The 12,258-nt window shown below is 43.4% G+C and overlaps 1 protein-coding gene across 2 annotated transcripts in view; it reads left to right on the top strand.

The window, feature by feature from the left end:
• The window catches only part of FRMD3 (FERM domain containing 3), a 295,269-nt gene that overhangs the window by 230,223 nt on the left and 52,788 nt on the right, over positions 1-12,258 (top strand). For both annotated transcript variants that reach the window (XM_068236899.1, XM_068236889.1), the window contains 2 exons: positions 7,561-7,684; positions 11,708-11,795. In XM_068236899.1, coding sequence (XP_068093000.1) covers positions 7,561-7,684; positions 11,708-11,795 — 212 coding nt within the window. The remainder of the gene's footprint in view (positions 1-7,560; positions 7,685-11,707; positions 11,796-12,258) is intronic.

Here is a 12,258-nt window from a genome sequence, read left to right as displayed (position 1 = left end):
GCACTCAGGACATTTCTATAGCACATGAAAAATGCATGCCAACTATCTGTTTCATTATTAAAATAAACTTTCATTTTACCTTGTATTTTACAATCAAAGTAGTTTTGTTAGCCTGTTTCAGCAGCCTGACCGTCTGCAGAGATCTCAGGAAGCTAATTGTTTTATTGAGCTAATTACCCAGAAGTAAACAATACCTTTTCATCAACAAAAGGGGGTGGGTAATTAGGACTGTTTGACACACACAATGTCTTTGAAGAAACAGTCCTAATTACCCACCCCCTTTTGTTGATGAAAAGGTATTGTTTACTTCTGGGTAATTAGCTCAATAAAACAATTAGCTTCCTGAGATCTCTGAGGACAGTCAGGCTGCTGAAACAGGCTAATAAAACTACTTTGATTGTAAAATACAAGGTAAAATGAAAGTTTATTTTAATAATGAAACAGATTGTTGGCATGCATTTTTCATGTGCTAAAGAAATGTCCTGAGTGCTAAAAAGGTGCTCGGTTCACTTTAACACGCTTTTTTTTTCAGCTAAATGTCTTAGTGCAATTTTTGGAGCTGACTAAAATAATATGTTGTGATAAAAAAAAGAAAAAAAAAAAGAGTTGATGTTGGATAAAAATCTTTTCCTCTTGCATTATTTCCTTTTAAGATTTTTAAATGCATCAGACACAGCTATTGCCATCCTGGGCTAAATAGCCTTTGCAAAACACACGAGAAGCAAATGCTCACTCCCAGCCAGCAAACTGCCCTTTTTATATGGTCCACAGGAAGCCCGTCAGCCAATCATGTGCAATAATATACACCCGTGTCTGCAGATGATTGTATGCTTCTCCATAATAGTATTGGAGAGTAAGGCAACTGCGTATGTACTAGTATATGTACATGAGCTAGGCACAGGGTGAGCCAAATGACGTCTCTTCCTGCTGCTTCTCAAATCCCCAGCTGCATTATACTATCCCACCTCTGAGTCATCGCAACTGGGAGGGAAGTGTAATTTGGTGACTGGCAATCGCTGGAGCCCCGAATTACCCTTATGTGCCCCACGCAGTATAACATTACTGCTAAGGAACGCTGAGCGCAGTGCACCGAAACCACCTGCCTCAAAGCCAACTGTACATGAAGATAGAATTACTACTTATATTTTGTACACTTTCCTCTACAACTAGCTCTTGAAATGTTTACGTTTGTGTGTTTCTTAGTGTTACATTGCAGTTGATTATCTGAAGGGAGCTATAGCTAAATATAGTTAATTATTTAAAATATAGACATAAAAGGCATCAGATTAATGTTAAACCATGTTTCATATATACAGTAGTTCATATGTAGTTGGTAATTATTTATATGTCCTGAGGCACATCCACTTGCTTAGTAGTTGTACATATTTCTTTTAACTACTTCCCGACCGCCGTATAGACAAATGGCGGCCGGGAAGCAGACGCCGCAAGGACCGCCGTATTGACAAAATGCGGCGGTCCTTGTTTGGGCATGGGCGGAGCGATCGCGTCATCCGTGACGCGATCCTCCGCCTCCGCCTATCGCCGCTCACTCGCCGCAACATCCCGCCGGCCATACGGAAGCGCCGGCGGGATGTTAACCCGACGATCGCCGCATACAAAGTGTATAATACACTTTGTAATGTTTACAAAGTGTATTATACAGGCTGCCTCCTGCCCTGGTGGTCCCAGTGTCCGAGGGACCACCAGGGCAGGCTGCAGCCACCCTAGTCTGCACCAAGCACACTGATTTTCTCCCCCCCCCGCCCTAGATCGCCCACAGCACCCATCAGACCCCCCCCTGCCCACCCCCCAGACCCCTGTTTGCACCCAATCACCCCCCTAATCACCCATCAATCACTCCCTGTCACTATCTGTCAATGCTATTTTTTTTTAATACCCCCCCCTGCCCCCTGCTCCCTCCTGATCACCCCCCAACCCCCCAGATTCTCCCCAGACCCCCCCCCTCCAGACCACCCCCCCCCAATGTACTGTATGCATCTATCCCCCCTGATCACCTGTCAATCACCTGTCAATCACCCGTCAATCACCCGTCAATCACCCGTCAATCACCCATCAATCACCCCCTGTCACTGCCACCCATCAATCAGCCCCTAACCTGCCCCTTGCTGGCAATCTGATCACCCCCCCACACCAATAGATCGCCCGCAGATCCGACATCAGATCACCTCCCAAATCCATTGTTTACATCTATTCTCTCCTCTAAACACACACTAATTACCCATCAATCACCCATCAATCACCCCCTATCACCACCTGTCACTTTTACCTATCAGATCAGACCCTAATCTGCCCCTTGCGGGCACCCAATCACCCGCCCACACGCTCAGATTGCCCTCAGACCCCCCCTTATCAATTCACCAGTGCATTCATTACATCTGTTCTTCCCTGTAATAACCCACTGATCACCTGTCAATCACCTGCCAATCACCTATCACCCATCAATCACCCCCTGTCACCCCCTGTCACTGCCACCCATCAATCAGCCCCTAACCTGCCCCTTGCGGGCAATCTGATCACCCACCCACACCATTAGATCGCCCGCAAACCCGCCGTCAGATTACCTCCCAAATGTATTGTTTACATCTGTTATCTTCTCTAAACACCCACTAATTACCCATCAATCACCCCCTATCACTGTTACCTATCAGATCAGACCCTAATCTGCCCCTTGCGGGCACCCAATCACCCGCCTACACGCTCAGATTACCCTCAGACCCCCCCTTATCAATTCGCCAGAGCATTATTTACATCTATCCTTCCCTGTAATAACCCACTGATCACCTGTCAACTGCCAATCACCTATCACCCATCAATCACCCCCTGTCACCCCCTATCACTGCCACCCAACAATCAGCCCCTAACCTGCCCCTTGCGGGCAATCTGATTACCCACCCACACCAATAGATCGCCCGCAGATGCGACAGCAGATCACCACCCAAGCGCAGCGTTTACTCTCCTCTAAACACCCACTAATTACCCATCAATCACCCATAAATCACCCCCTATCACCACCTGTCACTGTTACCCATCAGATCAGACCCTAATCTGCCCCTTGCGGGCACCCAATCACCCGCCTATTTGCTCAGATTACCCTCAGACCCCCCCCTTATCAATTCGCCAGTGCAATATTTACATCTGTTCTCCCCTGTAAAAACCCACTGATTACCTGTCAATCACCTATCAATCACCCATCAATCACCCCCTGTCACTGCCACCCATCAATCACCCCCTGTCACTGCCACCCATCAATCACCCGCTGTCACTGCCACCCATCAATCAGCCCCTAACCTGCCCCTTGCGGGCAATCTGATCACCCACCCACACCAATAGATCGCTCGCAGATCCGACGTCCGATCACCTCCCAAGTGCAGTGTTTACATCTGTTCTCTACCCTAAACACCCACTAATTACCCATCAATCACCCCCTGTCACTGCTACCTATCAGATTAGACCCCTATCTGCCCCTAGGGCACTCAATCACCCGCCCACACCCTCAGAATGCCCTCAGACCCCAGCCCTGATCACCTCGCCAGTGCATTGCTTGCATCTATTCCCCCCTCTAATCACACCTTGAGACACCCATCAATCACCTCCTGTCACCCCCTAGCACACCTACCCATCAGATCAGGCCCTAATTTGCCCCGTGTGGGCTCCTGATCACTCGGCCAAACCCTCAGGTCCCCCTCAGACCCCCTTCCGATCACCTCCCCAGTGCATTGATTGCATCTATTTTCCCCTCTAACCACCCCCTGAGACACCCATCAATCACCTCCTGTCACCCCCCTAGCACTCCTATCCATCAGATCAGGCCCAATACAACCTGTCATCTAAAAGGCCACCCTGCTTATGACCGGTTCCACAAAATTCGCCCCCTCATAGACCACCTGTCATCAAAATTTGCAGATGCTTATACCCCTGAACAGTCATTTTGAGACATTTGGTTTCCAGACTACTCACGGTTTTGGGCCCGTAAAATGCCAGGGCGGTATAGGAACCCCACAAGTGACCCCATTTTAGAAAAAAAGACACCCCAAGGTATTCTGTTAGGTGTATGCCGAGTTCATAGAAGATTTTATTTTTTGTCAAAAGTTAGCGGAAATTGATTTTTATTGGTTTTTTTCCACAAAGTGTCACTTTCCGCTAACTTTTGACAAAAAATAAAATCTTCTATGAACTCACCATACTCCTAACAGAATACCTTGGGGTGTCTTCTTTCTAAAATGGGGTCACTTGTGGGGTTCCTATACTGCCCTGGCATTTTAGGGGCCCTAAACCGCGAGGAGTAGTCTAGAAAACAAATGCCTCAAAATGACCTGTGAATAGGACGTTGGGCCCCTTAGCGCATCTAGGCTGCAAAAAAGTGTCACACATGTGGTACCGCCGTACTCAGGAAAAGTAGTATAATGTGTTTTGGGGTGTATTTTTACACATACCCATGCTGGGTGGGAGAAATTTCTATGTAAATGGACAATTGTGTGTAAAAAAATCAAACAATTGTCATTTACAGAGATATTTCTCCCACTTAGCATGGGTATGTGTAAAAATACACCCCAAAACGCATTATACTACTTCTCCTGAGTACGGCGGTACCACATGTGTGGCACTTTTTTACACCCTAAGTACGCTAAGGGGCCCAAAGTCCAATGAGTACCTTTAGGATTTCACAGGTCATTTTGCGACATTTGGTTTCAAGACTACTCCTCACGGTTTAGGGCCCCTAAAATGCCAGGGCAGTATAGGAACCCCACAAATGACCCCATTCTAGAAAGAAGACACCCCAAGGTATTCCGTACGGAGTATGGTGAGTTCATAGAAGATTTTATTTTTTGTCACAAGTTAGCGGAAAAAGACACTTTGTGAAAAAAAACTATTAAAATCAATTTCCGCTAACTTGTGACAAAAAAATAAAAACTTCTATGAACTCACCATACTCCTAACGGAATACCTTGGGGTGTCTTCTTTCTAAAATGGGGTCATTAGTGGGGTTCCTATACTGCCCTGGCATTTTAGGGGCCCTAAACCGCGAGGAGTAGTCTTGAAACAAAAATGACCTGTGAAATCCTAAAGGTACTCATTGGACTTTGGGCCCCTTAGTGCAGTTAGGGTGCAAAAAAGTGCCACACATGTGGTATCGCCGTACTCGGGAGAAGTAGTATAATGTGTTTTGGGGTGTATTTTTACACATACCCATGCTGGGTGGGAGAAATACCTCTGTAAATGACAATCTTTTGATTTTTTTACACACAATTGTCCATTTACAGAGGTATTTCTCCCACCCAGCATGGGTATGTGTAAAAATACACCCCAAAACACATTGTACTACTTCTCCCGAGTATGGCGATACCACATGTGTGGCACTTTTTTGCACCCTAACTGCGCTAAAGGGCCCAAAGTCCAATGAGTACCTTTAGGATTTTACAGGTCATTTTGAGAAATTTCGTTTCAAGACTACTCCTCACGGTTTAGGGCCCCTAAAATGCCAGGGCAGTATAGGAACCCCACAAATGACCCCATTTTAGAAAGAAGACACCCCAAGGTATTCCGTTAGTAGTATGGCGAGTTCATAGAAGATTTTATTTTTTGTCACAAGTTAGCGGAAATTGATTTTAATTTTGTTTTTTTACAAAGTGTCATTTTCCGCTAACTTTTGACAAAAAATAAAATCTTCTATGAACTCACCATACTCCTAACGGAATACCTTGGGGTGTCTTCTTTCTAAAATAGGGTCATTTGTGGGGTTCCTATACTGCCCTGGCATTTTAGGGGCCCTAAACCGTGAGGAGTAGTCTTGAAACGAAATTTCTCAAAATGACCTGTGAAATCCTAAAGGTACTCATTGGACTTTGGACCCTTTAGCGCAGTTAGGGTGCAAAAAAGTGCCACACATGTGGTATCGCCGTACTCAGGAGAAGTAGTATAATGTGTTTTGTGGTGTATTTTTACACATACCCATGCTGAGTGGGAGAAAGATCTCTGTAAATGGACAATTGTGTGTAAAAAAAATTAACAAATTGTCATTTACAGAGATATTTCTCCCACCCAGCATGGGTATGTGTAAAAATACACCCCAAAACACATTATACTACTTCTCCTGAGTACGGCAATACCACATGTGTGGCACTTTTTTGCAGCCTAACTGCGCTAAGGGGTCCAAAGTCCAATGAGCACCTTTAGGCTTTACAGGGGTGCTTACAATTTAGCACCCCCCAAAATGTCAGGACAGTAAACACACCCCACAAATGACCCATTTTGGAAAGTAGACCCTTCAAGGTATTCAGAGAGGGGCATGGTGAGTCCGTGGCAGATTTCATTTTTTTTTGTCGCAAGTTAGAAGAAATGGAAACTTTTTTTTTTTTTTTTTTTTTCTCACAAAGTGTCATTTTCCGCTTACTTGTGACAAAAAATAATATCTTCTATGAACTCACTATGCCTCTCAGTGAATACTTTGGGATGTCTTCTTTCCAAAATGGGGTCATTTGGGGGGTATTTATACTATCCTGGAATTCTAGCCCCTCATGAAACATGACAGGGGGTCAGAAAAGTCAGAGATGCTTGAAAATGGGAAAATTCACTTTTTGCACCATAGTTTGTAAACGCTATAACTTTTACCCAAACCAATAAATATACACTGAATGGGTTTTTTTTTAATCAAAAACATGTTTGTCCACATTTTTCGCGCTGCATGTATACAGAAATTTTACTTTATTTGAAAAATGTCAGCACAGAAAGTTAAAAAAATCTTTTTTTTGCCAAAATTCATGTCTTTTTTGATGAATATAATAAAAAGTAAAAATCGCAGGAGCAATCAAATAGCATCAAAAGAAAGCTTTATTAGTGACAAGAAAAGGAGCCAAAATTCATTTACGTGGTAGGTTGTATGAGCGAGCAATAAACCGTGAAAGCTGCAGTGGTCTGAATGGAAAAAAAGTGGCCGGTCCTTAAGGGGTAGAAAGCCCTAGGTCCTCAAGTGGTTAAGTGCTAAACAACCTTTGCTCTGTACCATTCACTTCTCAGTGCAATTTTACAAAGTCCTCTGTGTTGTGTGTGTGGCTGATCTCTTATCTCACACACACAGAACAGGGAGGCAGAGTTGTTGCATACAGACCTTTCTTTGCTGACTTATCAACAGATCTCTATATGTAATACAATAATAGATATATGGAATATATACATAGAAAGATATTGTAGCAGCAAAACCTACAATGAGCTGACCACTCCAGTGTAATCTCAGAACATACGTGCACTGGAAATTCAATACAGTTTCCCTTAATCCCATCAACAGCTCTAGATATGTATTTATCTGTGTTAAGATGGTAAGTGAAATGTGTTAATCCATCTCACCTTTGTTCAGTGATGGAGATCCTGTGACTTGCAGCAGCAGATGGCCTCTTGCCTGCAGCCATTTGGGCTCTGGCCTGCGTGTTTACACATCCGCAAATAAAGCCCACTCTGATAATTATCCACTCCACTGTAAAAACATTCTGATGAATCCTGTTGTCTTTCCATGAGCTTTCTAATAGATGTTTATTACCTTTACAGCTGAGATTGGCGATTATGATCCTGATGAACATCCCGACAATTACATCTGCGATTTCAAGATATTCCCGAAGCAATCACTGAAGCTGGAGCGCAAAATTGTTGAAATTCATAAAAGTGAACTCAGGTATTATTGCAATGTCAGTAAGTGTCTGTCTCCACTAGTCAGTTTTTCTGTGCATTTTCTGCAACCAATTACATCAATTATTCAATGTTATTTTGGTTAGTGCTAAAGGCAACCATCGATCATGATGTGGCTATCTGTTTTTTTTTAAATAACAATTCTCAACTAAGAACTGCTACAGTATGATGCTTGCCAGTCTTAGTGTGAAGTGGCACTTTCAGCAAACCTGAACTTTAGCCCATATGTACCATGTTCTCGATTCCTAAATAACATTGTCTTACTAGTACTGTACACAGGGCCATCTCACCTTGCTGGCCTGGCCTACAGAATCTGATGTGATCTACAGGATTTGATTTATGAAGGATTCCATTTTGCTTTTTGAAATTTTTGGATATGGCCATGCCTGCAAAGTCAATGTTTCTAAATTAGAACTGACAGTTGCTCCAGATAAAAAGGGTCATTCTTTCTACCTTGCCAGAAGTTTGGTTCAAGGGCACAACAGTGTCCAGACTGAGGCACTGTCATTGACTTTACGGAGACTCAAAGAGATACATTTCTATTAAGGAAACTGCTGCCGTGCAAACAAAAAGGTATATGTGGAACCATCTGAAAGGGGCACTGTAGCAAAAAATAGTACAAAAAAAAACAAAAAAAAAACTAAATAGCAAATAAAGATAAGATGGTGATATGTCATTACAAAAATGGCACAAATAGCCTCTAATTGGGTAATCTAAGCTGTGGGAAAATCAACTTTCCGATTGGTATAGCTCATACTGTCACAGGGGAGACAAACTGTTACTGTGTGTGGACAATGAGGAATCCACCTGCAGGCCTCCCCACAGGAGCAATAGTTGAAATGCAACATCGCTAGTACATACAGCGTAGCGTAGACCCCACAAGGAGACTTACAGCCCCAGCTGCAGACATATTCTTTATCTATGATCCCAGCAGTGTGTGCTGAACATGTCAGGCACAGCCACGATAGACTTCTTATCTCCGATTCCAGTGGTGTGTACTCCGCATGGTGGTCACACTTGATATATGACCACTAGCAGATAGACCCCCCCCCCCCCAGGCCGTGGGGCTCACTACATTGGGAGGTCAAAGGGTTGTGAATGTTGGATGGACCCCATCAAAGTTTCCCTGGCAGGACCCATGGTTATTAGATAAGCATTCTATGTATCATGCAAACTCTTCCTTTATCCCACCAAAGCCTACATGAGGTAGCTAAGGAAGGAGCACCAGCAAGTCTTTCACTGGGAACACGGCTGACCCTGCACATCATTCCTTTATATTTCCTCCCTGTTCAGTGGGTATTAAAGCATTTACCATTTTTGCATTCTTCCCTGTTTCTTTATGAAAGATTAAGAGCTGTGAGAAACGTTATCTTATTACATGCATGCTGGACAGAGTAATGAAAGGTACATAGGGCTTTTATGAACATACTGGGAGGGTGTGGGAAGGTTTAAATGCTTCATTACACTCTGAGCTAGAGTGGAACTCTGCAAAATTGTAGCTGCTGTGCTGACCACAAAGAGTTAATCTCTAAGCAATTGGTCCCCTAATCATCTTTTCCAGCAATGAAGAATCCAGGAGAACTGAATTGAAGAGTTTAAATGCCACCTTTAGGCAGAAGAAAAAATACAATAAACTGTGACCTAGTAAAAAGAAATATTAATACAAAAATCCTACATTTGTTTTATGTTTTGCAAAGATAAAAGGAAACATTAATTTTTCACAGTAAGACAGCCACAGGTAAAAGAGTTGTGGTAAAGCTTTCACAGCGCAGCTGACATATTGGTCACAGTTCCACTTTAAATAACAAAACAAACACTCAGGAATTCTTCATAGTAAAATCCCATTTCTATTCATATTTTCTAACATACTGCAACGCTGCACAGGTCTTTTGGCAGATTAACGCTATTAAAATAATCTTTCCATGTCAATTTGCTGCAAGCTGTGAATTTCTAAAATTAACAGCAAATTGAAATGCCACTTCATTCCAAACATGGAATTTGTATTCACTCAAAATATTAGAGTTGATGGAAAAATCTTGCAGTGAGCCCCACACCCACGCCATACCAGCAGGTACTGCAGCTTACAGCATGGCAGATTTTCCTTCCTCACCAGTGGTGGCATGAGGGCTCTTCAGGGAAATCCCTTTGCCTGGTGGGATTCCTGATAATAGGACCTGGCAATCATGGTGCGCCTGAATGTGGGTAGATCGGACCATACCATAAACCCTCTCACCTGTTAATGGGCACCCACCAAACACAGGAATCTATCCAAAGAGCCCTCATACATCATAGGAATGGTTAATGAGATGCTAATCGTTCAGAGTTCATGCAGGGGTGTATAAATTGCTAATGCAAATTTATGTAGCTTGAAAATGGACCAATTGATTCCTGCTAAGGTCAAATTTGATTGGTTCATTTTCAAGCAGCAAAAATTAATATGCTTCCAACTGCTCCAACGTTTATTAAGGTGAGTGCCCTCCCACTCAGCTATACTGACCTGTGAAACCAAAAATTTGAGCGATGGCATCATGCTGGGGCTTCGCTCTGTTTATGTATGCAGAGTGTGTCTTCACAGTGGCCAGCCTCCCATAGTCACTTTGGGAAGAAGAAAATGTTGCTTTTCACATTCCCTCACTCCTTTTGCCACCAGTTTGGGGAGTGTGAATGCTACAGCCCCGAATACCGCCAAGTACAGCCATCACCAGAGGCTATGGCTCTGGTGTGGGACGTGGCCTGGTGGAATGAGCAGAAGATACAGGAGTCAGAACAGTGCTGATTAGGCTCAAGGATGCTCAGCATGGCTTGGAGGTCTGTGGTGAATGGTGGGGTCAATGGTAGATTAGGTGGTGCAGAGATCAGTTAGATAAAAATAAGTTACTAAAATAGAGCTTTAGTATTTCAGGGCTTTTATTTTACATTTTAATATTTCAGTAGCTAGCAAAACCTTCCCTCATGCAATTTAATATAGTTTAAAATCTACCTTAAACTAAGCATACACCTACTTAGTTTAAAACTGCCCCTTGCAGTTGGAGAAGAAGATAGTATGTTAGTACGGCACTCACACATTACAAGAATAAATAAAGCTTACCTCTCAGCCACAGTATTGGACTAGAACAGGGGTGGGCAAACTTTTTTACTTGGGGGCCAAAATGTTGCCTGTCCTAGTATAGGTAGCAGATGTGCCCTAAGTGTTAGGTCGGTTACCCTGTCGTCCCCCCCTCCCGCTTCCAGAATAGATAACCAGATGTGCCTTTAGTATTAGGTTGGTCACTAGAACTCAGTGGGCACTCAGCAGCATTCAACTGTTCTCCATAACTTGTAGTGTACACCCTGCCCACTGTTAGCTTTTTCCTGTAGTGTCATCTGGTATGACTCCTCAGGGAAGGGGGGGGGGGGGGGGAGTAGTAGCTCCACACTCAGAGGAGGGAGTGACTGGTGCAACGTGTACAAAGATGCGTGTTGCCGTCCACGATAGCGTCCTGCACCAGTGGGAGTGCGCACAAAGGTATGTGTGGCAGCCCGTCGACACCGAATCAGCAAAAATGAAACTAGCTGGTGGCAGGGGACCGGAGGAGCCATCAATGACTGCAAGGGCACAGGGTGGCTGCAGGGGGCTGGTAGAAGCCCCAGGTAAGTGAAACTCGTTTTTTTTTGGGTTCCCTTTAAGAAGTCCTATTGAGTATGATCTGGTCAGCGCTTGCCTTTCTTGTTAATGTATAAGTCGCAAAAAATATCTACTGAGGAAGATTTGATAATATAGAAAAGACTGTTTAGAAGTCAGTGTCATTTCAAAATCCATCTACTGCTTTAAAAAATGTTTACCATATGTTGTATACAAAAAAATGACACCATATGATCTAACATTTACATCAGCATTTTGTGAAAGTTGTTGCTGTTGTTGCTGTTTCCTTTTGAATCTGGCTAGATGGAGAAAATGTGGATTCTCTGCCATGATTTGCTTACTATGTAAAACTTTGAATGACCTTTCCTTCCCCTTGTACCATTTCAGAGGTCAAAGCCCAGCTGTTGCAGAATTTAATTTGCTATTGAAAGCACATTCCTTGGAAACATACGGCGTTGACCCTCATCCATGCAAGGTACACCAGCTGTTCTTAGTCCACTGTCCATAAACTGCTGCCTTCTGATCAGCAATTTCACTCTTCCACTGTGCAACCAATGGAGCTGTGACACTAATAGATAACATCAATTGTTACATGCGCACATGCACTGTTAGGCTCAGTCTGTGCAGCTAATTGGATACACGCTATGCCTTTTACAGAGAGTATGAGTCTGGCACGGTTACAATATATATTCCCATGCGGAGGGATAATAGCATAATTCAATTAAGAAAAAAGTTCCAAGTGGAAATTACCTCGTTTGACAGTATGAAAATAAACTATTGGGAGAAATTAACATGTTTTTGTTGCCCCAGTGTTCTTTTCTTCCGATGCAGTTAGTGACTTTAGATGTACAAAACTTCTTTAACGTCAAAAATTACAACAAATGAGTGCAAGGCTTTTCACATGCTTTAGGGTCAGTTCACACGGGCTTCTGCCTGGC

This window comes from Hyperolius riggenbachi, chromosome 1, assembly GCF_040937935.1.
Source record: "Hyperolius riggenbachi isolate aHypRig1 chromosome 1, aHypRig1.pri, whole genome shotgun sequence".
Classification (NCBI taxonomy): domain Eukaryota; kingdom Metazoa; phylum Chordata; class Amphibia; order Anura; family Hyperoliidae; genus Hyperolius; species Hyperolius riggenbachi.
This window is presented reverse-complemented; position numbering and strand designations above follow the sequence as displayed.